Source organism: Hesperophylax consimilis, chromosome 14 (genome assembly GCF_061612785.1).
Source record: "Hesperophylax consimilis isolate HC1 chromosome 14, BYU_Hcon_1.0, whole genome shotgun sequence".
NCBI classification, from domain to species: domain Eukaryota; kingdom Metazoa; phylum Arthropoda; class Insecta; order Trichoptera; family Limnephilidae; genus Hesperophylax; species Hesperophylax consimilis.
The window spans coordinates 4,148,546-4,175,895 of record NC_142849.1 but is presented as its reverse complement, the minus strand read 5'-3'; the positions used below and the strand labels follow the sequence as shown (position 1 = coordinate 4,175,895).

The following is a 27,350-nucleotide window of genomic DNA, read 5'->3' as shown; positions in this document are numbered from 1 at the left end:
AAAATTCGGTCAAAAAGTTGATTTGTTTGTGTGGGAAAATAAACATTGGAATTTCGAAAAAGTTATTTATCTTTTCTTACTTCTACCATCATGCAGAATCAACGAAGTTAGCACACTTTACCCCCGGACACCCTGTATAATATGTGTTGATGGCATTGTAGATACCTTTGTTTCTTATGTTCCTAGTGAAACAGTTTGTGGTGCCAATATTTGCATTTACTACTGCAAATAATTACATATGTATGTTTTAAGCACCCTTGTGGTGATTTTCTCATGAAAACGGCGCTATAGAAATAATCCAAACATTATTATTGTCATTTTTGTCTAATATTTATGATGATTGCAGGGTAAGCAACAGCAGACCAAGAGAACCACCACCTTCTTCCAGTTTTGCAATGCAGAGACCGGCATCCTGCTGTGCACAGACGTGGCGGCCAGAGGTTTGGACATCCCCGCCGTGGATTGGATTGTGCAGTTTGACCCTCCAGATGATCCCAAGGTATTTTACCACCTAAATAGGATAAATACTGCTGTTACTTTTGCACCGGTGTGTGGTAATAGAAGCCAGATAGGTAATTAATAAGAATATAACAGAATTAAAGTGTTAAATGTAGCAGTTGCGATTGCAGCGGTATGTATTTACATTGCCATTGAGGTGATTTTTCACAAAAAATTGTAAAAGTAATTGTCTAATGATTATTATGGTGGAATCTCTATCTAGGATCTAATTCTACATTGAACTACACACAACTATGAACAACAGATGTAGGAATATGAAAAAGTTACATTCACACATAAATTTTTAATATTCTAAAAAAAATTTACATACATTAATGTATTGTTACCCGTTTTTCAGTGGGATTTTTTTCCACATCGACAATATTTAATCTTTCTTGAAGAGTACGCATTTTTTTCTCCAAATGCTTGATTTTTAAGGTTGAAATTCTCAAAAACCAACAATTAAAAAGACAACTGCACATGCGTGTCACTATGTTTGAATGTCCAACGACAACTAATGTTAGAAGCGGCAGCTGGCAGCGATTGATTGAGTAAAATAGTTCAAAAACTGCATATAGAAACGATTAAAGCGATCAAGACTGGAAGAAATAAAACGACTATTCGAGAAATGATTAATCGATATTTCACTGTACTTATTATTGCTTTCCTGTGACATTTTTTGCATATTTTCAAAATGATTTTTCAATATGTTGTTAGTTACCCTTTGTTTTGGAAAATTCCCATTAGTAAACATAAATAATTTGATTAAATAAATGTGTAAATATTTTGACGTCTTATAAAAAAATTTTATCTTGCAATATAAAATCCCTGAGACCATAAATGTAAATTAATGCCAATCCTTTAAGATGGAAAATTGAGATGTTCCATGAAATTAATTTTTCATCTGGTTATGCAACAGATTTGGAACTTTAATAATTAACAATAATAATTTTGTGCACCACCATTTTTGTGGAAATTCACTTCAAGGGCGCATTATATTTTTATATCATTATATTTATACTTGAATACATAATATTATATATCAACTTTAAATTTGATGAATTTTCAATTTCGGTGAAATTTAAATAATAGTGCAATGAATGTAGAAAGTTGACCTTTGAGATTTGCTTCTGAGCCTCCTTTAAAAAGTTTTAATCTTTCCAGGAATACATCCACCGTGTGGGCAGAACAGCTCGAGGAATGGGAGCAGCTGGCCATGCACTCCTGATCCTCAGACCCGAGGAGTTAGGCTTCCTGAGGTACCTGAAGCACGCAAAGGTGCCGCTCAACGAGTTTGAGTTCTCCTGGTCCAAGATCGCCGATATCCAACTGCAGGTAGGGTCTCATATGCCTAAATATCGGTTTCCCCGGTGTTCTCGGGTGTTGATATTTTTGTTTTTGTGATAGCGCACCAAAGTTGCTGCTAGTTGTTAGCAAAGTAGAAGAATAAGGGAAGCTTTTCCGATCTGGTCACTAGACATAACTAAAACCATGTTTTTATTTTAAATTACACATTGTACACAGTGTTCGGAAACTCGTTGTATAGGCAGAAAACTGGTGAATCCAAATCACTCAGGAAACCAAAAAATGTCTTGATATTTTTTTTCTCCCTTTTTTTTTGCAAACTGGTGGTTTATCCCGGAACCGCATATGTGAGTGCGGCACATTCTATACGAATTAAAAAAAAATATATATATATATATATTTATGTGTGATTTTGACCCTTATGTATGAAAAACAAGGTCACAATCGCTTGGGCTATTCTCGTTCTTTACGCAGCAAATCCGGAATGACTTCTAGCTTTTCAGATTTTTAACAAAGAATTTTTCTGTGGAATGCCAACGAAATATTTGCCGCGTTTTACAACCATCAAAGTGTCAAAGCGTCTTCTTTCATTATTTTTGATATAAATTGATTGTGGAAATAATAGATTTGAGGTATCATCAGAAAGATAGTTTTATCTACATTATTTTGATGTAATTTTTATAATATTTCACCCAAGAAAAGTGATGAAAATTAACTTCGTAAGATTATCATAAAAATGTCAAAAATTTTACTATAGTGAATAATTATATTTTTAGCATTATTTATTTACAGGTTTCTTGTACAAAATAATATTATTAGTAACAACAATTGTATAAACTACCGAAATCTGGAAGAATTGTTATCATATACTTACATAATGCAACACAAAAAAAATTTAAGTGGACACTTGACGTTTGATTTTGGAATTTGAGCTTTTGAACTTTTTCGTGTGAATTTCCTGGTACACCACAGGTTAAAAAAGTTTTGCAGCTGGGTCTACGCTTTGAAGTATTTTGCGCCGGTCTAAAAGTCACACCCCCAGTGACCAATTTTTTCAAATTTAATCTTAAAACTTCCGACTGGACCCGATTTACTCTAAAACGAAAGCTCAAATCAAAATATTTATACCACATAAACGATTACAAACGTGATGTAGTTTCAGCAGCTTCTCCTCTTGTACTATGAGTATCCGGACATGTGTATACATACAATTTATATACCTTTGTTGTTGTATTTTATGCTGGCGTTTCGTTTCACTTTGGAACGAGGTGAAAATGTAACTTTTTTCTATGAGAAATAATCCATGCAATTTAAATTTTATTTACCCACACCGGACTTTGAATTCGTAATCTCTAGGGTCAGATGGGGGTATGATATGAGGCTGAAGGTAGTGGGGAGGAAAAGGAAATGGGGAAGAGGAAGAGGAAGGCAAGGAAGACCCTCTGGCTATTCAGATCTGGTCACCAAATATGGCCTAAGTCATTTGAAGGAACGTTTCAATTCTGAATGGTGGTCTTACACCAGTGAGATACTGAGAGTATCTTCCACTCTGGAACATGCCACAAATATACTATATATTATTTTAAATGAGTAAATTGTGAAATAACACAAATTAATCAAATAAGATTTACTTGTGCACGCCGGGATTTGAACCTGAAACCTCTGGCTTCCTAGTCGAAAGCCATACCGTACAACCATGGAGGCCATTGAATTTATAAAGATTTTCAAACTTTTTTTTTTGTGTGATCCTAGATTCACTTTTACTTGCTAAGCTTTTGATCCAATTATCTTCCTTTTCTATTATTATCTATCTATATAAATAAAAGTGTAATGTTTGTTTGTTTGTTCAAAACCTTAAATCTCTGAAAGTTCTTCAACGGAATCTTTGAAATTTTGACGTAACATTGCATTCGAATTCACATGTGTTTTTACATACTTATATTTTATAGATGTCACCTGTGACAGGTAAAAACAAATTTTTTTTGCTGAACGTAAAAGCAACACGCGCTATTGTTTCTCTATCTGCACAGAGAAACTGAGCCACAGCAAAGCTTGGCGGGGTACAGCTAGTACATCATATAAATAGAATAGGATGGCGGATGGTTTTGCTTTTTATACAAATTTACAGTTTTATTCTGAGATTATGAAATTTTGCACTCTTGACATTGAACACAAGAGGAAGGTCACCGTCTACATGAGATTTCGAAAAACCACTCCCTTCCCCTTTTCGTACCCCTTTAAGCAGAATTTTTGTACTTGATGTAATTTTGAACACTCAATGTTACTGTTGAAATTACTGTCTATTTTGAAAAACTCTGCAAGAAGCCTGGGCAACAGCTACCTGAACACGGTGGACTTAAAATTCGAAGTATTCTTCGAAACCCACAATGACTTATTTTTTAGCACTACATACATACCTACAAACTGTATCAACGGTACTTTTGTGGTAAATTAATAATAAATAAATTAACAACATAACAATACAGAATAATATAAACGAAGACCGCGAAAGAACCCGTACAAAATCATATAGGTACAAATAAAGGGCGACCGGATAACTCGTTGAAATGACAATTCAACAAACCTTTAAAAAGTGATATAAAGTCATGAAGCCTGGGCAACGCCGTGGACCTCAACTAGTCATAAATATTACCACGAATTCGGATAATATTTTTAAGATGAGCAATAAAAACAGATAGATAGAAACATTACACCTTTAAATTTATACGACAAGAATGCCAACATGTTTATAAATCCAAGTCTAATAAAATTATACCCGCAAAACACTTCAATTATCTCAACCAAACATAATATGTTGACAAATTTTCGTCAAACAAATGGTTGAATATTGGAGAGTTGAGCGCAGAAATAAAAGGATTTATGCTTGCCATTCAGGATAGAGTCACTAATATTAAAAATTATAGGAAGCATATAATCAAAGATACAAATTAAATTGATGATTTATGTAGAAAATGTTTGGCTTTTCCGGAAACTGTGGAACATATTATATCGGGATGTTCTATATTAGCTCCATACAAGTATACATTTAGGCACAATCAAGTTTTAAAAATAATTCACCAAAGTTTGGTAATTAAACATAACTTGATTGACTGCCGTAATATACTACCATATTATGAATACGAACCAGATTCATTTTTACAAATGAATTTTATAAAATGTATCATGATAAAACCATACTAACAGATCGATAAGTCATAATAGACCTGATGTAGTTTTACATGCCAAAATTAAAAAAATAACTATCATTGATGTCGCTATTCCAAATTCCTGTAATATTAAAAAAATCTGTTACACAGATTTAGGAAATAAGATTAAAAGAATTTAGCATTGTCAGACTATAAAAATATTACCATTTGTTATTTCGGCTACTGGCATTATTCAAAATTTAGGCGAATTAGATCTGTCAAAGAATTTTAATATAAAAATGCAAAAATCAGTCATTTTAAATACATGTAGGTTTACGAAAGATTTTTTAAATATTTATATTGAGGAATCATTAGGATTTATAGGTCCAGTTAGGAGTTACACCGAGCCGAACTCTCTGATATGAAAATATCTGGAGTCGATGAATTATTTTCCCATTTGATCTCTGGTGAGTTGACGCGTTGTTCTAGTATTGTTTTGTGTTTATTATGCTTATATAATGCACTTGCATAATGTGGATAGACTAGATCATCATCTGTGGAAAAGTGTATGGAAGGGTTTAGTTTTTCCTGTAGGGAAAATTTAACCCGGACATAAAGTCAGAAAAAAAATTGGATAATATATATCTTTTTAAATAAATTCAACTTCGCAATGAATGTAATTTCTTGCAACTAGGGAAGTACGTTAAAACTATCAAATAGTCGGGTCCGTTTGATAGATTCCCCTCTCTTAATAAATGGATTGCAATCCTTAGAGGACATGCGTCAGGTTGGTATGCTGTCCTTGTTCTACAGGTATTTATTTATTTATTATTTCACGCCCTAATGGGCTTTTTTTCCACACTACAAGGTTTAATAGTTGAGTACATATCACAGTTATTATAAATTCTACAAAATTAAAACAATAAAGGAAACATAATACAACGAAAAAAGAAAAAAATATTAAATGTTACAACAAAAGCATATAATAAAATAAGATATATTAGTAAAAATGATAAGAAGTCTCACATAAATAGATATTCAAAATAAAAATAACAATATATATATTGCGGAAATTATAGATGTCTATTTGTGTCTCGATATATAAAAGAATTGAAATAAACAATATTTATATTGATTATTTTTAAGATGAAATATATCTCCCAGATCAGAATATTTAGTTATTATTATTTTATTAACTCAGGACAGTCAATTTTGTAATGAAGTATTTTATGCAGTACTATTAAATCTGTGTTTATTCTTCTTTCTGAAAGTTTTAATAGGGACAATTTATCTAGTAAGTCGTTATAATCAATGTTTTCTACAGGAATATGCAATTTATAGTTTATATACTTCAGGAACTTATGTTGAATCTTTTCAATGTTATCGGAATGAATATTGTAAAAGGGAGACCATAACGTAGAGTTATACTCTAGTTGGCATCTAACAAGGGTTTTGTACAACATGATAAATGTGCCTAAATTATTGAAGTCTTTTGAAACTCTCAAAACAAATCCAAGAGTCTTAAGAGCCTTATTGATAATGTTATTAATATGACACACAAAAGTTAGTTTGCTATCGAACAATATACCTAGGTCAATAATTTCACTGACGCAATTTAAGTTTTTATCTAATAATATATATCTATAATAACTGACATTTCTTTATGTTCAATGCAAGTTTGTTGATAGAGCACCATTCAAAAAGATTTCTCAAATTAGTTTGTAATATAATGCAATCAATTATGTTATTAATCTCTTTATAAAGTTTCAAATCATCAGCAAAAAGTAATACTTTTATGTTAGTAAATATATCAACAATGTCATTTATGAATATAATAAACAAAATGGGCCCTAAATGAGAGCCTTGTGGCTATAAATGTGTAAGAATTTGTGCCATTTATTTTCACACTAAGACTTCTTTTGGACAAATAACTATTAAACCAATTTAATAAACTACCATGAACTCCAAGTGTGGCTAATTTATTAATTATTATTTGGTGACACATCTTATCAAAGGCCTTGCTAAATAAAGTCAGTGTATATTGAGTCAACCTGGCATCTGTTTGCTAAAGAATTGGATATGAAGTTTTCGTATATTAGTAAATTAGTTAAAGTAGATTTATTTGAACAAAAGCCATGTTGGTAGGAAGTTATAATTTTTTGTATGTTGGAAGATATTTTAGAGAGTACAATTTTTTCAAAAAGTTTGGGTATCGCTGATTGGATACATATCTGTCTATAATTTGTAATGTCCGTTTTGTCCCCTTTTTTAAAAATGGGTGTAAGAAAACTGTGTTTCCATGTATCAGGGAAACAACCAGTTTCTAGAGACTGATTAAAAATTAGGAAAAGAGGAACAGTTAGGCCGTTTAAACATTCCTTAATTAACACCGGTGGAATATTATCAGGTCCAGCAGGGGACGATGCTCCGAGGAATTGATATCTTCGGCACCGGAGCATAGTCGGGAAACACGCCAAAAGCCCCCCAGGAGTGACAGGCGTATCGATCTATCCCTCCAAGTGCGCTGCAAAATGATAATAATAATAATATTTGGATGATTTTTATAGCGCCGTTTTTTTGCCAAATCACCTAAAGGGCGCTGTACAAATATATGGGGTTTTCCAATAAGAGGTGTTATTTTGAATAGCCCGCTATTTCGGTAGATGTTACTTTTGAAGCTGTCATTTTTTGACATTTGACAAGTAGATACTATGCCATTAATAAAAATGGAACGATACACGCTTCAACAACGCATTGAAATTATTAAAATTCACTTGAGTGAATCAAATGCAAATCATCTTGAGTGATGAGGCCTATTTCCACCTCGGTGGCTTCGTCAACAAGCAAAATTGTCGCATCTGGGGCTCGGAAAACCCAAGAGTTATTGTTGAAAAGCCTCTCTATCCTCAACGTGTGACTGTTTGGTGCGGTTTATGGTCCGGCGGAGTCATTGGACCTTACTTTTTCGAAAATGAGGCAGGAGCAACAGGCCGGAATTGGATGGTATTACAAGCTACACTACGTGCCATACAAGCAACGAAACCATTGATCTTTTACGATTGAATATCAAAATAACACCTCTTATTGGAAAACCCTGTATATTACATATCTACAATGATCTATGTTATAACTAACTATATATGGAAATAATATACAGTACCATACTTACCTGGTAGGTCACTTGAGATTAACACTTAATTAACATTAACTAATTGTTTATTAGCGAAATTTAGATACAGGATTTTGAACATAATTAGAAAATTGGATATAACTGGACTTTCTCTCAGGAATGGTATATTTAATTTAAGGGTATGACAGCTTAAAAAGGTAAGTTTTTAGTTTAGACCTGAATTCTGTTGGACTTGTTATGGATCTTAGTCCCGGAGGGAGTTTATTCCAAGCCTTTGGCCCAGATACTCCGAAAGCGCGATCAACAAACTTTTTGTACTGGATTCTTTCAGGGCACTTGAGCCAGTCAAGGTTACGAAGGTGTTCTGATATGTGCGAATATTTTGAAACCCCGGTTATGAGCCGTGCTGCTGCATTAAACACTGATTGAAGTTTGTCAAATTGGTATTTTGGAAGGCTGGCGTGAAGGAATGATAAGTCGAGAGAGTCCGGCTGGACAGTTCAAAGAGTCTCAACCAGTCTCTCCCGATCCGGCCCGCCACGCGGTAGGTGGGCAAATGCATCCGCCGCCAAGACCTAGACAAACCTCACCCCCATGAACCCGGGCACCCCTGCTAAGTCACCAAACTTAGCGACCCACTTGGCGTGACCTATGGCAGGAATGTTGGTTATCCAATAAATGGTTCCCGGTGCAGCGGTACCCATACCCGCCTCCCATATTCACTCCTTCCTCTCCTCAAAAAGACCCTCCACACAGCATCCCCAAAGATATCACTAAGGATACAGGCCCCGAGGGAAATTATTTTCCTCAGTATCCTGCTTGTAGTTAATGTAAAAAAAAATGAAGGTAAAGTTTTCGATTTTTGAACATCGCATTTTTTATTGGAGCATCGAATGGAGCAGAGCGCGAATTATACTGCTGAAGCGGAGCAATTAGCATTGATAGGTGCATTAGCCTTTACATTTCTATGGTCTGCTCTGAATCCCTGCTTTTAAACAGGATGTCTATTTTTGAATCATTTCATATAACTTCTCACGATCAACTTCAGTTAGTTATTTTCAATTAGGCGACGAATATATTGACATATCCGCTATGTTTACGATTTTGACACATAAATCCAGTCATTCTATCCCATTTGCGTTTCCGTACAGATAAAATACTGTGCTATGTTTATATGCAAAGTAGTTGAGTGCATAAGTGTCCTCTTCTTTGGTACTGTGCCACGGGCTTATAATGATAATAGTATTATGACATGAAGACACACGAATAAAATATAATGAATTCCACCAGCTAAAATAATGTTCGTATTTCCACAGATGAGGTAAGGCGGCCACGATGCTAGCTTGAATCATGCCCAGATGTACGTCGGTGTTATTTTGTACATTTTTATTCTGTCTAAGTGTTAGTAGAAGCTACCATGTTTATACTGGCGTCATCACCCACTCGAAACGTAGAAAATAAACATCGCGTACACTGGCGTATCGACCAAACGCCCCCCATATTTTTTCGCTGTTTTTGTCAAACGTCACCTCAAATATTTATTATGTATTGGACGTGTAATAACTTGTTTTTGGTGCTATTATAATGATTTTAAGGGTTTTATACAGACGATCAATGTGCCGCAGGCGATAATTCTGTGGCTCGCGTCAAAAATGAACAATGTCAGTTTTTAGAGTTTTTTTAAAGATTTCGCCTCGAAATTGGGTTACCTTCCAAATTGTAAGAGAAACCTTTCGATTTCGAGAAAGGATTTTTCGGTTTTCGGGAGCCAATGTTGTACTAGAAAATCGCTTTTCTTAAAAAAAAATCTGGAGTTAACCGCGCTAAAAACAGCGCCAAATCCTAATTGGGTTGGACCAACATTTATTTCTTATATGATTACCGCTGTAATGTCTTCCAATTTCAGAGAAATGCGTATATATCCGCGTTTGTTTGCGGGATTGCCCCATCAATAAATACATTGTCATACAAAATGAGTCTTATCTGCCAAGTTTCAGTTCGATCGGATATCGGGAAGTGGATTAATTTCCACTTGTTTTCCGTTCTTTCATTCACGAAAGGTGAAATTCAAATAGATATATTTAAAAATACCGACATTTACCCTTTTTTTACACAGAAGGCCCTGAGGAAATATTAAATATAAATTGGGATACTGTGGAGGGTCTTTTTGAAGAGAAGAAGTAGTAAAAAGGGGTCTTGAAGAGCCCCATGTTGTAGGACCAGTATTGTCATACGAGTCGTAGAAACGACCCGTTCGCATGTGAAATTATAATGTCAACCGTTTACAACAAATGTTGGGCGCGCGTTTGACGTGTTTCCCGATTCCCGACGTTTCCCGACCAGTTCCGAAGGGACCAATTACCTTAGTTCCTCGAAGCATCTTCCTTTGAAATACCGGTGGAACAATGACCAGAATTATAGGTAGAGTTCGTCTCCATTAGCCAGATAGTAAATGAGCAAGGCCTGTCGACCGCCATACGTGGTCTACCCATTTGACTTATGAGTCAGAAGTTTGCGTAATTTGCGTTTTGGCATTTTGTTTGTTATATTTAACGCACCTCATTAAATTGAATCTACGGCTAACGTAAGGTACATTGAATAGTAAATAAGCAAGAATCAAGCCGTAGAAAGACATTATAATCGCCTTCGATTACTCCTCGGAAATATTTTACGTAATTCTTCGTTTATGTTTTCCTAATTTTCCAGAGTGGGCAGGGCGACCGCTACGCTCCTGAAATATGCATAATATTACGCGAGGCGCCAATAATGGTTCAATGTTTATCTTTCTTAGCCGATCGAATTGCTCGTAACGCGTTTCCCATACGTAATGTTGTAATTTATTATTTTTGAAGTTCTGCTAGGCCGTTTTTATTATTATTATTATTACATGACAGCTGTTCCTTCAGAATCCACTTTGAAATCGACGAACCTACTGGCAGATGAAACAATAAAACAAGAAGAAAGATAGTTCAGAAGACGCGTTTTATGATTGAAGAGTCACATCCATAAATAAATTTAAATTGAATGTCTTCTTCAATAGTTGCAAATTTACTTTGTGACGTTATTTTAATTTAAATAAAATAAATATCTTACGCCAAAATAGTATAGGTACGCCAATATTTAATCAAGGATCGACATGTTTCAATACCAATGGTTTCTTCGTCAGGATAAAAGTATAATGAAAATTAACAAATTTAAGAATAGACACAAAATATAGACAAAAATATTACAATGAGCGGATTTTATGAAACAATTGTATGAGATAAAGAGACTTATAAATGTATCGATTAAAAACTTTTATAAATGAACAGAATAAACAAAATTGTTTAACGAAATCATTATGCCAGAGAGATCTCGGAAAGCTGCGTCTCCAGCGACGATATTACCACAAACATTGAACCAAATGTTTGTGCAAACATGAAACATTGGGGCAGGGCCACATGATTTTTTTTCCGTGGCCGATGGAAAACAAAAACTGTTGTGGCCCCGACCCAATGTTTTTATTTTGTCCGATGTTTTGTAAACTTTCCGTCGTTGGAATCCCGATTAAGGCAAACATTCCCACTTTATAAATAACCTGACAACGGCAGGGCTATAATATGTAGGCAAGCAGAATTGCTAGAATGCCACAAATTACGCTCTTTGACTTAATTCTACCTACTGAAGTTATCGTTTTTCAGACTTCCTTACTTTGACTTGATAACTTATACATGACCAATACGACTTCTTCTCCAATAATTTATTCCCATACCTATAACATTTCACATTTCCGTTCATCTAGGTGACTTGATGTCACCATCTGACTGATGTGTTCGGTCCTGTGAGAGATGCCGCTTCGGACAGATGAAATCCATCATCACTGGGCGCTAATACCGCATATATCCGCTCCACATCCGAGACGATTTCTCGCTGATCTAATTGGGTGATCGCACCAGAATACTAGAGACAGCTGCTGGGTTAGTAAGGGCTCCCAAATTACGTATTATTTGGATTATCTGTGGAAAACGACGCCTAGAATCAATCTAATTCTGTCGTTTGTGGAAAATACCAATTATTACGCTTATATTATACTACACAGAGAAAACTTACTGATATAAAATAATGCTAACTAGCTGTACCCCGCCAGAGAATCAATAGCGTATGTTGCTTTACGTCCAACAGATGGCGCTGTTTTTTTTTTTTTTTTTTTAAAGCTCGTTTTCACCTGTGAAATCTATATAATATAGGTATATAAGAACACGCGTATTCGAATGCAAGGTTGTGTCAAAATTTCAAGACAATCGGTGAAAAAATTTCGTAGATTTAAGATTTTGAACAAACGAACGTTTTTATTTATAAAGATTTATTAAAAATCTGATCAAATATTCGTATTCCTGTTAAAAACGGGATTGCAGGCCTTTAACGAACGAATTGACAGGTTCCCTAATAAACTGTCGGTAGAACACGAATATCTTATTAGAATGTCGGAACACGTGTTCGTAAAATTTTTAATATTGTAATATTTCGTCCTCGTACTTATTAGGAAAAGGACATCTGCATGAACACGTATTGCGACATATTCTGAATAGTGAACTCTTTTTTTCCGTGTAAAATTAACTGTTTTTTTATTCTTGTTATTCTTATCGGATGTTGGCTTTTTATCTATTACAGAAATTAGGTAGGTACCTTCTACGGGCAATTTCTGAAACAGAGGTTTTAATTGTATTATTTTGTGCTTCAGTTTATTTTGTATGTGAATATTTTACTAATGAGGGAACCTTTGAATTCACTTGTGTTACGATTTCATTTTGTTGAACAAATAATTTTATGATATGCTAAATAATATAAAATAAAAAAAGATAAACAAACGTTTCCGGGTTACAAATAAAATTACAGTATTTGAAAATCTCCCACTACCATCATTAAAAGCGGAAGATGTTGCTCTTGCAATGATGAAGGACAGCCGAGAAATTAAACTCAATACTCCCCATTTGACAATTCACCGACCGGTCAATATTACTTTTATTACCTACAAAATTCTTCTCCGAACGTACATAGCAATTGAATACTGTTAACTATTACGCCGTTGTTTTTTTGTTTTTATTTATTATTTGGGTTTGCTTTTTTCTTTACACAGCATTCCTGAAGATGACAGGCACTCATGGAGAACTCAGGGTATCGTGTGTTAAATAAAAATAAGTTTTTGTTGTTGTCAGAAAATAGGGTTGTAAAATCATTTTTATTGAAATCACACGACTCCATAATTACTTTAGCGACATTTCCCGTCGCAATAACATGACGTTGAATGCAGTCTACAGCTTCTGTTAAAGTGTCTACGAGATTTTTAAATCTCCTATCGGCTTATTTATTTTGACGTGCTCGTTATCCGCATTTAAATAATTTCCAACGTAATTAACCGTTTCCGAATTCTCCAACTGATGCACGTAATCCCAACAGTCTAAATGTAGCCCCCAGAGCTCGGAGCGCCGCAGCCGTCAGTCGATAGTGTCAGGGTTGGCGTGATTTTCCCCGACCCCCAAAAACCGGGTGTGTTTTAAAGTTGATTTTAAAATTCTGTGAAGGTTCTATTCAAGTTCTGTTTTTGTTTCAGTTTTGTGAAACAATTGACCAATAATGATGTAATAACAGAACTTGAATAGAACCTTCACAGAACTTTGAAAATCAACTTTTGATTGAAATTTGATGAATTGTTCTAATTCTGTGAAACAAGCCGTCCTATGTATCAAATATTCATGAGACGAGAGTGTAGACGGGAGTTTTCCGATCATAATCTTCTTAATCATAACTTAATTTGCCACATTAAACAATAAAACCCAATAAGAAAGGGCGGTTGGTAAGAGGGACATTACACTTATTTTTAAAGGCCTGGTTATTATATTTTTTCTAGGCTTATATAAAGACGAGCGATCAAATTTTCGAACCTAATCACTTGTTTTGCATTAATTCGCATTGCACTGACTTACGTCCGAAAAAACCCGCTAGGAAAATCATTTTTGAGTAGTGTCGGTCAGTGTTACCATAAGCATGATTTTGAATATGTTTTCGTGCTTTTATGGGTTATTTATGCCTCTATGGTTTTTTTTACCGGTCATCGAAAAGTCGTACTTTAAAGTGGGATACAATTTTTTTTAGCAGTGGCGGGGGGAAAATCGCGATTTCAGGTATGTAGTTAACGGTACGGTTCACTAAGTCTCTTTATCTAAATCTTTTCTTTTTGAATGAATTTTTTTTTTACCCCTGGAATATGTATTTTAATTTTTGGGGTATGGCATCACTAGAGTTGGTTGGTTGCGTCTTCCCCTTTCCTGGCCCATACGGTCATAAGCCCAGCCCCAGCGTGTCGGTGTTGAGGGAAAATGCGGAGATTTATTGCCGAGATGGAAATAGAAGGCGGGGGTGCGCGTTGGAGCGACGCGGATTCTATCATTTATTCAATCATTTCGTACGCACTCTCGGATCATTCGTCATTAAATAGTGATATCTGATTTAAATCTCTGACCCAAATACTATTTATTTGCGCGTTACATGAAGGATATGGGGTGTAGGATGTAGGTACGCAGTGATTTGCTTTGGCACACGAATTACATTGAAACACATAAATACTTGAGAACGTGACTTTTACATAACTAGCTCCCCGTGGTTGCAAGCTTTACGAAGTTTTTGCAGAATTTCGTCAAGTGTGCAAAATTTCATCAAGTAGTATCAAAATTTTGTTTTAAGGGGTAGAAAAGGCGGGTAAATTTTCAACAATCTGGTTTTGTTGGAAAAAAAAACAATCTCACGCCGGGACACTATTCTTATTTATGTTTTGGTCTCTTTCCTTCGCGATCTTCGTTCCTATTATAATCATCATAATCATAGTATGTTTAATAATAATAATAACATTTGGATGATTTTTATACCGCCGTTTTTATGCAAAATCACCTAAAGGGCGCTCTCAAGCATTTTCCTATATTTTATTTATTTATTATTTATATACAAATATAATAAATTACATCCTATCTAATTCATTAAATATTGCGAAAGCTCTGTTGATACAGTGAGTAGGTAATGTAGTGCTAATAAATTTGCAGTCATTGTTAAATTCGAAGAATACTTTATTAATAATTTTATGTCCACCGTGCTAGGGTAGCGGATCGTTCTTCGCACGCGCAAATTCGGATACAGATTTTTGCGACTCGCTCGGCAATACATGTTGTGGTGAGATTCTGGCACACATATATTTGATGTTAAGACTCTTTATTTATTTAATATCAACGGTATAAATAAACCATAAACAATGATAACATGTCACAGTTAAAATCGTAGAAATATTTTCAAAAAGAATTACAAATATATGTGGCATTTGATTGTGAAATGACATTAGAGAGTAAGTAAGTAAGTAAACAAGAGATACAAGTACATAAGTTTCTATAGTGCAAATAAGGTAGAATTAGATTAAATTAATATTGATTGAAAAGATTTGATAGCATAGCCCTCTTGTACCTACCTTGCGTGCAGTTAAATAGATCTGCCACATCTGCGTATCTATTACTAACTTCATGCAACCTAGGTACAAGCGAGTTTTTAGAATACTCAGTCCTGATATTGTTGCATTTAAACAAAATTTTAGAACGAGTAGCTCTCGTGGGTATATGAAATTCAATGAGGTTAATTAAATCAGGACTGTCTATACTACCATTTACAATTTTGAACATAAATATTAAGTCGGATATAATTCTTCGATCTGAGAGTTTTAATAAATTTAGATTTTTCATCAAGTAATTATAATTTATATTTTCAATGGGAATACCGAGTTTAAAATTAATGTGTCTTAGGAATTTATGTTGAATTTTTTCGATTGAATCTGAATGTAATTTGTAGTGGGGGGACCAGATCGAGGAGTTATATTCGACTTGACTACGAACCAGGGATGTATACAAAATTTTTAATGTTGAAATATTCTTGAAACCTCTGGAATTTCGAAGAATGAAGCCTAGCATTTTCATTCCTTTATTATTAATATTATTTATATGCGATATAAAGTTTAATTTAGAGTCAAAAGTTATCCCCAGGTCATTAATTTCTTCGACAGAGGTAAGGATTGAGTTATTGAGTTTATATGAATGAATAATTGGTTGATTTATTCTTTAACTGTACATCAGTCTCATCACCAATTTCGTTTTATTTGGGAGACAAACAGTGGGAGAAATCTGGAAAACATGACAAAATTCGTTGATATGGAAAAAAATTATTAAATCTGTGATTCCCACAGATTTTCGTCATAACTTCATTACATATATCACACTGTCTATTGGGATGTAAATAATCCACGATTTAATATTTTCCTAATTAACAATTTATCCCTTGCTAACAAGCACAAAATTTCCTTATTAAACTCTAAATAATATTTGTCGTAACTCTAAAATTCACATTTTTTCGGATTCACTGCCCAAATTCAAACGTGGCATCATGTCAATAATTTAAACTGTTCAATGCGCATACATACAGACACACACACACACGCACACAAACACTCACCCTTACATTACACACGTCACACACCTATATACTACACACGTCACCTGGTAATTAAGGAATAAACATACCACTTAGCAGACATTACAAGGAAACATATCATAGGTACAAAACATTAAGTATCTTATTCTTGTATATTGTTTCATCTCTGTAAATCATGTACTGTTTGTTTCTACAATATAAAATTTAAAAAATTAACTCCCCCACTCCTACATCATTTTTTCTGCTGATTTCGATACATCCATCTCTCCCATCGCCCTCTACCTACGACTCTCTAGTACACGACTCATCCTGATGAAGAGAACGTTGTTCTTGAAACATGTACGTAGATTTTGTAAAATTATTAGACTTTAATTCAATGATAATGTCTTTGATTAAACGTGAATTTCCAATGTTAGTTTCTTCCATTTCACCGTATTTATTTATTTACTTAGTATTTTTATAGCCGTGTAGGAGCACAGCCTAAACATAAATGACTAAGCAGCGGCTGCTATTGCCCCAAAATATAATATTATATTTTATAAACAAATCGTTTTTCTCACATTCCATAATAATACAGATGTGCGTTTAATTTTGCTATCTTTCAGTTATAAATTCTCCGTAAAGTACTCGAGATGCAAATTGCAAACGCAGATGTTTTCTCCAAAATGGGAGTTCGACAACTTCCATAGATTTGTATTTTTTGTGTGTCAAGGAACTACTACTGATATTTTTCTGGTATGGTTATCATTGGACACACATCACAAAACTTTAAAGTCTTAAAAATTATAACATAATAAATGTTTGACGTGATCTGAACATTATGACATTGTTTAGACAAGATGTCTATCATTATTTGTGAGAGTTCTTTTATGATCATAAATGGTCTGTTGTTCCATTCAGCGATTGAAAATGAGCCTTTATAATGGTGCACGCAGAAAACTTGCTGATAAAAAAATATTAATAGTTTTTTTAGAATCTCTTCATATTATATTATTCGTAATCCTGTTAAAACTGAATGTCGGAACATGTGTTCATAAAAATCATTATATTTTCGCATTTCTTCATTATTCATTAAATATTATCAGGGAAAATGCAGGTGCATGAACACGTTTTCTGATATATTAGGAATGTACTAAAAGCTTAACAGGAATCGGCCTGCAATCTCGTTTTTAACCGGTTTTCATGAAATCAACAGTACTAATTCTTCTCCGTGTGGGATATTAACTTTTAAAGAATATAAGAAAAAGATTCAGAAAGTTGAAGTGACTTTTTACTTAGGATGGATTGATTCATAGAATTTAAACAATTTATCTAATTTCAACGTTAATTTGCGAGTTTTGTGAATGTCCTATTCAAGTTTTGTTATTATATTATTATAGGCCAGTTACTTGACAGAACTGAAATAATAACAGCACTTGAAAAGAACTTTCGCAGAACTTGAAAATTAACTTTGAAATTTGAAGAATTGTTCTAATTCTCCGAACAACCCGTCCTTATTAAGAAGAAACACGATGCCAATGGTCCGACAATCAAAAGTTTAAATGATATTGGCTTTAATCGGCATGAAAATATCGGGCTGTTTATTGCTTACTATTTTGTGAGCAGTTTTGTGTAATGCCCCGACATAATAAAAGAAACGCAATCCATAAAAATTTAAACGTTTAAAATGTACGTATTTGATATAACGTTATTTTTTAAATAAGAGAGAGAGCTGTGATTCTAATAAAAATCTTTTTTTCAACTTTCTCGCACGAGTTTTTTTTTTGAACCAATTTGTCGTCAAAATTGTCATCTAATATACCCTTTCCACTTTATAAAAGAATCCAAGATAACCATAAACTAAAAATTTCAAGACTAGCTGTAGTTTGGCCCTTTTTACTCGGATCTTTTATTTTCTGATACGAAGAATGTTTGCGCTATGTTCGGCATTTGTTTGAAAGGGAACTTATTCCAAGGAAACAGGTCTCGTGCCTGGTTCTCCCACGTGGCTCCCCTCCCTTTCTAATCTCCCACGTGGTATTGCCTCCCAATAATTCAGCCCACGTGAATTCCCTTCCATGGTCTTCAGCGTTTCTCAATCTACGTTATTATGAAAAATACTAATTTCGGTTTCCTCTGTCTGTGAGTAATTATTGTAACTATGGTTCAATGAACTCGGATTTGTTTTGAATTTAAGTGTCGTTTAAAAAATTGGAACTGGTTTTTTCAAGAATTCACAAAAGCGATAAAGTACCTACCTATCATACATACATCAAATTATGGCTAACTAAACATGAAGATGAGGAAATCATTAAATTTATGAAGTAACCCCAACCTAACCTAACCTAACCTAACCCAACCTACAGGCAACACACATAAATACTTTTTGCTTAATTTATTTTATATTTTGTGGGAACCAACAAATTAGAAGATGAGGAAATCATGGTCAACACAAATACGACAAACTACAGTCCGTCTCGGAACAGGAATACCCAGTGAGGAGGACTGAGAACAAACTACATCACTTTATATCTTTATTTTACTTAATATTGTATCTTTTTCACTTTACTTTATATTGCCGTTAAATAAAAAATAAGAAAAAATTATTTATTACCGGTGTCCGCGGGTAAAGTGCACAAGCTTCGGAAGGTGATTGATTCTACATGATAATACAAGTAAAAAAGGTACACAACTTTTTCGAAATGTCAACGTTTTAGGGTAGTTTTCAGGTACAAATTGTTTGTTTGAAGAAAATTATATTCTTGTATGGGAAAAAACGTAATTTCGAAAAAAGTTATTTATCTTTTTACTTCTACGATCATCTAGAATCACCTCCCGAAGTTTGTGCACTTTACCTCAGGACACCCTGTATAATATTTTAATAGAAAAAATCTTTTAATTTAATTTTCAAATATGGAATCCTGTCACTACCATATGTCGACAATTCAGACAATTAATTCGATAACTTACATAACTGATCAATGAAAATTAAAATATTCATGAAAAATGTTGTTAAAAAGTAAAGTTACTGCTGTAAATATTTTGTCGTGAATATTTTATGTTTTTGGAGAATTTGAATTCTTCAAATTTCAAAGTTGATTTTCAAGTTCTGTCAATGATTTTTGTTAGTTCTGTTATGAAAATGAACATTGAAATTTGATGAATTCTTCAAATTCTCTGAAACAACCCATCCTTAATCTGCAGCAATTTGTTAAAATCCCGAATTTCTCACGGGTCTGCCCAAGTTATTTAGTATTTTTTTTTAAATATACACATATTTCTGTTTGTTATTCTCTTAGGGCTTTTGAACATTTTGGCTCAAGTTATGTGTGTATGTTTTTTTAACTTATTTTCTTAAATATCGTCAATTACGACCCACAGTTTTACATCCTTCTCAGTTACTGTTCACACGAACCCTGCACCCCCGCGATACGCGCCCAGCGAACACGCCTGATTAATGTCGTCCGCTCTGAACTGAATGTCTGACTGAATGAGAATGCGCCTGCACCATGCCTGCACTGAGCGCTGAGCTGAACTAGTTGAACGCAAAGGCATTCCGAAGGCGAGGTATTCCGGAGCCGGTGAGAGATCGCGCTCATCGCGGCCCGTCCCAAACCCGTTGCATTATTAATTATATCCAACCAAGATAGTACCCAACATATCTCGTTCACTATTTGCGTAAATCTTTAGAGGTGCGAAATGCGTGTTATAAAATTATGCTTTTTGTCTCCTTTACAAGCTTTGTCTCCTTTAGCTTGATGCTTTTTTAGTGTCACCACTGTGAAAGAGCGTCATTTTATACGCTAATATACATATCTTAATTTAAAATCACTTTGTATCAGTTAGTTAACAAATATGAACTACTATTTAAGTAACATTTGGAAAATAATGCATTTTAATAGCTATTTAGTTTAAAAAATTGATATTTTGACTTATTTTCTTCATGCCATTTTGATATAATGATATCAAAATATTATCTGTTATTAAATCCTATTGTAGGATCTTAGGTTCATTTTTGGGTTAAATAAGAAAAGAAATTGCAAATTGCTTTAGCTCTGTTTATTAACTACATCTACGTATGCAAGTGATTTTCCAATATCTTTTTGCCTTGAAAGATTCTCCAATTGAAACACAGTGAACTACATAAAAATATCAATACGGATGTTTTTTTGTGTACGTCTTAACGTGATGTAGTGCTATTATTATGTTTGTCATTATTCAATATCCAAGCAAGCAAGCAGGCTGTCAATTCTAACGTGTATTTTTACACTTAAAAAAAATCGCTGCTTTATTTATTCAGAAACATTATTGACTTCTGATGTTGGTCATGTTGATTTTGATTTGTTTGTCGATTTCGAATGATCTCGTTTTTCTTTAATACGTTTAAAACACGCAGTTCTCTCGATGTTTGCTAACACGGATGATGTTATCGTTTTTTTAGTTTTAGAGATAACTACATTGAATATGGCAAGTAGTACGCGAAATGCGATAATTTCTTTTGTAAATCTTTTTTATTTTTAAATTTTCTCTGAATGTTTATTATTTTTGGAGTAGAGTCTACCAGGTGTACAAATCAGCAGTTTATCGTTTCATTTGGTTAACTAAGCGCACTAAAATAATAAATTTAAAATGTTGATTTGACCTTGTGTTATTTTGTAAATCTCTCTGTAGGAAAAACGCAAGATGTTTTAACAGTAAACCACAAGTAATATTATCTATTGGGGTTTTTTTCCATTCGTAAATCATCAAACTAATGACTTGTTAGTCTGCTTATTACTACAAGCTGACTATTGCATTATTAGTGGCTTGCCGCCAACTGTATCATCTTGTCATAAACGTGGAGCATAGACACTTCATCACCTTCGGTTTTAAGTTGTTATTGTTGATATTAAAACAACAAGATTGTCTCTGAGCAGGGATTTTAGTTGAATTTTAAGCTCGGCTTGAGAGATATCTAGGTTCGTCAAATTGCTCTCTGGTAGGAACCCTGACAACATAAACCGACGTTTACGAATATACTGAAATACCGTCCCTCAGTAGCTAATCATCATCTTAATCGTACATAATCTTGTTCAAGGGTGCACGTATAAATTGTATTTACTTAATATAAAATGATAAATAGTATACCCTGGCACGTTCCAGGGTAGTAGATACTGTCGGTGTCGCCCTTGTGAAAGACCACCACTTAGAATGGAAACACTGATTAAAATGGCTTTCACCGTGTTTGGTGACCACATCTGAACAGCCAGGCACTTTCCCGCCTTCCTCTTTTTTATTGCATTATACTAAAGATTTACGTTACAAGATTTCTTATTTTAACATTAGTCTTAAGGTTGTTTAAAGAGCAAATAAATATATCTACTGTTTTCGAAATTTCATTCAATAACGCCATTCCTCTTATCATGATATGCTGTAATAGAATATCTGTTCTGCCTTGTATCTTGACCAAGTCGTGGCGAGGAGTATGGTCGGAGTTTTCAGGCACGTATAAGCCATAGTATCCCAATTCCATTCCATTCTTCTTCATCTTCTTCCTCTCCCCGCTCCTTTCAGCCTCACAACATACCGCAATTGTCGAGGACGCCACGATCCCGCTAGCTCCTGCAGTTGGAACTCGACAAACAAAAAATGTTGAGTGCCACACATCGCATCCAAAAATGTTTTTTTTTTACTTTAACCTGTCTAATAAACATTTCTACATGTTCTGTTTCGTAGCTGGAGAAGCTGGTGTCAAAGAACTACTTCCTGCACATGTCGGCAAAGGAGGCGTACAAGAGCTATGTGAGGGCGTACGACTCTCACCAGCTGAAGGCCATCTTCGACATCGACACCATCGACCTGTTCAAGGTCGGCAAGTCCTTCGGTTTCCTCACGCCGCCCACCATCGATCTCCGTATCCTTTACAAAATCACGCAATCAACCAGCAATCATCATTGAACCCGTGTATATATCACAAAAAACTCCTGCAATTGACAATGAATTTTCAAACTTCTTTTGTTATCTGGATCTGAATGTTTTTAAGTCAACGATTGTTTATTCCACATTTCTCAATTCTTCAATACGAAAAAGGGTTGTTGAAACTCGAGCTAAGCCATTGTCATGTCATGATACAGTTAGAGTCATTTCTGCGTATTAATTATTGCGACGTTTGAACTCCCAAAAAATGTGTTCCTGTTTATTCTCTCTACACCTTGGGATTGATTTTAAATATAAAGCAAGCGTAGGATTTTTGAAACCTTTATCTGTGGGGCCATCGTGCAAAATGACGCACTTCTTTTCGAAACTGCCATCACTGAATATAAAATAAGTGAAAATATGTAGATCCATGCAACAAGGCAGCGTCATCTTGACACCGACCATAAATAAGAAGTAATGGAGAAAAATAACAATGACCAAAAGGTTTTTTTAACAGTGATTCTTGGAATCGTATTCGATTACAAATGGTTTCCGCTTTATTTATAGCACACTTTTATTGCTCGTCTTCAAAATAACTTCATCCATTGCTATTAATCTTGTCAAATTTAATATTATTTCTGATTTCACTTTTTGGATATGTGTTAACAAATTAGGTTTAAACTCTTTACAATTTTGTTGCTGTATTCTTTTTACACTTTTTTTCCTTAACCAAATTTAAACAGGAGTATCAGGAGCAAAGAAGAGCGACAGGCCGAGGAAGCGAGTGGGGGGAGGTGGCTATGGACAGTTCAATTCCATGAACTCCGACAGCAGAAAGAAGGACGATAGGACCAAGGTTTACAGGCAGCCCAAGCCAGGACAAGCTGGACGACCGGACAAGAGGCAGTTCACGAGATGAGGCGGCTATTGGATAGTCAGTTCACCCGGTGGACGGTTCATTGGATGAAGCTGTTCATCTGACCAGGAGCTCGTTAGATGAACCAGTTTATCTGATGCAGATGTTTCATTAAATGAGTTAGTTTATCTGATAGAGAAGATCTTTTGACCAACCAGTTTTTCGGATAAATAAGCTCTTTTGATGGGCAGTTCGTTAGTGCGCCTGCTTTTCTGATGAAGCATTTCGTTGAAGGATGCTCTGTTGATAAGCCAGTTCACTGGGTGACGTTGTTGAACATTTTGTGATACTGGACGTGTTGGTAATGATGTGAAGGGGAAAATAGACAAATTTAACCAATCTTTTTGGTTTTATATTGTATGTTCAATTATTTTATGAAGTATGTAATTGTATGTTCAATTATTTTATGAAGTATGTAATTGTATGTTCAATTATTTGTCAAGATATTTTATCATTATTTAAAATAAACAATTAAAAAATTATCAATGTTTTATTTTGTACATATAAGATTATATTTATAATTTTTTTTAATTTACAATTTTGTTAATTTTCTCAACTATCATACTCATGCCCGTATTATGGTAATCGTACATGATTTACGTCAGAGATGAGAAAATAATATTTTGTAGAAACAAATAATAAAACTAGGGCCGTCCCTGTGCATGCGCAATTGGAGCAGTCCGCTCCTGGCGCCGAGGCGCTGATAATACCTAACACCTAATACAGACCCTTGAGATTCTTACTAGCGCCAGGCGCCGTTTGGCTGAGGGCCGGCCCTGGGACTCACATGTATTATATAAACCACAATAGAAATAAAGATTAAACTGAATGATAAAAAAGATATTTCAAAGAAAATCAAAATATTAATATTAATTATTTTATATCAAAAATTTGAACACAGATGGTTAGGGCATGTAGAGCGAATGAACGTAGAAAGTAGTATGAGAATATATGACGCGAATGTTAATGGTAGAATAAGTCGGGGACGCCCGAGGAAGATACGATCAAGTGAACCAAAATTCGGGGCATGTCAATCAGAATAACAGAAGGATATGACGTATGAGTGTGTGCCAAGACCGAGTTGTTTGGCTGTACCTCCTCTCTGCCTACACATGTGTCGACACGACGTAGTGGTTGATTGAATTTTGTTCATTCAGCATTCAAATTTGTTTTCAACCGTGCAAGAAACACCAAGGAGGCACTACTATATAATTAAAATGAACAAATTGCAATCGCCGTAATTAAATTAATGCTTAGCAAATTTGTTAATAAATTTACCATGAAAATGTCGATGCCTTCTGACCCTTTTAATTATACGATAGGTGAATCAAGTTATTACCCATTCGCTAGCCCAGTCTGGAAGCTGTTTAACACTTCCAATACCTGCAGAACTAAAATTATGGACATCATAAATACGAATATATTTTTATTGACAGCGTAGTGAAGTCCTGTTTCGACTCGAACATTTCGTCTGTCTGTATATTTGTTTGTGTGTTCCGTGTCCGGTCAATCGATTGCGGATCTAGGAGGTATTGGGTTAATACTGTCAAGGTGATGGCCGGGTTTGTTAGTACCTTTTTATTCCACCCGATCGCAAGAGCTTTGCGACGGTTGCGAGCTGTCAAGTCGGAGCAATCAACATTACGCATTATGAGACATCTACTGTTCACAGAACTACTAGTGTAAGTTCCAGGTAAAAGAAACGTAGATCATTAACACATTGACCTGGAAGAAAAAATCCCTTTTTAGAGATACGTCGGTACAGATACATAAATACGTTGATCGTTTTCCAGTGAATTTGAAACGAAAAACAGGTGATATTTGAATGCGTGTAATCAGCATAATGACAAAAATAAATGTTATATGTCAATTTGCACGTGAAATTAATTTAAAAGGGATTTACGACCTATTTTTTAAAATTTCATACAAATAAAATTGTACAGTAAATGAATTACATTAATTACAATACATTTATTAGTATTATTTAACCCGCCGTGCTAGGTAGGGGTGTCCCCGAACTATCGCGGGAGAAGTTTACAGATTCACAATATGATTGATAATACATTATAAATCTTGTTATACCTCTACAATTTTGTTTGAACCCCCCCCCCCCGAATTCCAAATTTCTACCGATTTATAACGGTGACCGGATAAATCATCACAATGATAATTCATCACATCTTTAAAAAGTTATATAAATTCATAGAAAGTGATGAAACAAAAACTTTATTAACTGGGTTAAGTAGGTTAGGTTAGGTTAAACAAAAATTTCATAGTTTTTAATGACTATATCACTTTTTAAAAGTGTGTTGAGTTATCATGGAACCATTTATAACATATTTCTCTTTAATATTAGTTTTTAAGTTCCTAAAAAAAATTTGTTATTTATGAAGATAATATCTGTACCTATATTTGTAAAGCCGAAACGGGAATTACTTAAAATTACCTCGATAGAAAAAAATCGCAAAGTAAGTTCCGAAAATTATTAAAACTTGTTTGTTCTGTTATTTAATATGTTATAGGTATGAAAAAAATCACAGTGTATCTTTAAAAGCAGATTTTTGCTCTATTTCAAAATCAAAATCGTTTTTTTTTATACAGGGTGTCCGGAAACTCGTAGTACAAGCGGGAAACTGGTGAATCTACATCACATTTGGAGTCGATTTTGTAGTATATATTTTTTTTGAGCTTTCGTTATCGAGTAAATCGAGTTTGAAGTTGATTTTTTTTTTTTTTTTTTTTTAATCAAATTCTTATAAATTATTACTGAAGATCAAAGTACCCAACCATAGACTAAATACAACTAGACTAGGTGTAACCAGTGAAAAATAACACCAACTCAATTTTGTTTTGGTTCACGTGCACATTTATGAAAAGGCGCACGCATTGTGTCGCAATGCGAAATGGGCACTGTGCATTGCGTTTTACCTTTTGTTGGTCTAGAGTAAAGCTATTTTGCTTGTCAGCTATGCTGGGCAAGTTCATTTTTTCAATCACAAAAATAACCCAGTTCCAAATATTTTAGATTGTACCTATCACGGACTTTATTTTAGAAAATGTAATCAGCTATCTGAATACAAAAATATATCAGTACCTTACAGATCGATTGAGGGCAGCGTATTAACAAATGTGAAAAATTCAACGAGATTAGATTTATTTCCGGCAAATTTGTGACGTCACATGCATAACACACCTCCAAGTGGTGAGCATACGAAAATCACGCAACCAACGCGTGATACTTATGGATGTATTAGTCGTCTAGCGTTGACACGCATTGAGAGGCGCGACAACTCATGTGTATGTGTGATTTATTTGGTCCGTGCATTTTGCTAATCAGGGTTGTATTAAGTCGTCATTGCCTTTCGGGCTTCGCCTTTTCGATTTTTTGCAGAAGAATTGATAGAAATAAAATTGCGTCATTTAATAACTTCATTTATTTTTTGTGTATTTTCGCTTAGGTTTCCACATAAACCGGAAAAAAATGGAGAAATGGTTAGAAGCAATCCGCATTCAATTATGTGACAATAACTGGGTACCATCAGCAGGAAACCGCGTTTGCTCTAATAATTTTCACGCCAAACATATTTATTCAACTGCAAGCGGCTTCCGACGTGTAGTCTGAAAAGCTTTGCCTGTTATTCCGGTAATTATTTGGTTTGATTTTCGTGTGAAAACTTAAGCAAGTTTATTATGTATTGATTGGTTTTAATTTTTAAGTTTTTTTTTAAAACAGGTTTTAATTGATAATGTCGTTGTTTATTGGACAGTTGCTGTCCACCATGGCCACAGGTCCTGCGAAAAGAGATACCGTCATTGTTTCTTCTCGAACAGGACTGGTTCTGGATCCTGCTGAAACTTCTTCTGTAATCGACAAGCCGGTTGTTCCTCTACCAGAATTGCAACAACCGATGTGCGTGAATGCCGTAAATAACACGTAAAATTCTATTTAACGGGCGTAAATAAATAAATAAGTATGTATTGT

The 27,350-nt window shown here is 34.4% G+C and overlaps 1 protein-coding gene across 1 annotated transcript in view; it reads left to right on the top strand.

Moving 5' to 3' along the window:
- Positions 1 to 23,850, top strand: part of pit (probable ATP-dependent RNA helicase pitchoune) — a 35,412-nt gene extending 11,562 nt beyond the window's left edge. The window contains exons 9-12 of the mRNA XM_089639190.1: positions 347 to 499; positions 1,663 to 1,833; positions 22,273 to 22,450; positions 23,196 to 23,850. Of these exons, the coding sequence (XP_089495316.1) occupies positions 347 to 499; positions 1,663 to 1,833; positions 22,273 to 22,450; positions 23,196 to 23,371 (678 nt within the window). The 3' untranslated portion in view covers positions 23,372 to 23,850. The remainder of the gene's footprint in view (positions 1 to 346; positions 500 to 1,662; positions 1,834 to 22,272; positions 22,451 to 23,195) is intronic.
- The last annotated feature ends 3,500 nt before the right edge of the window (positions 23,851 to 27,350 follow it).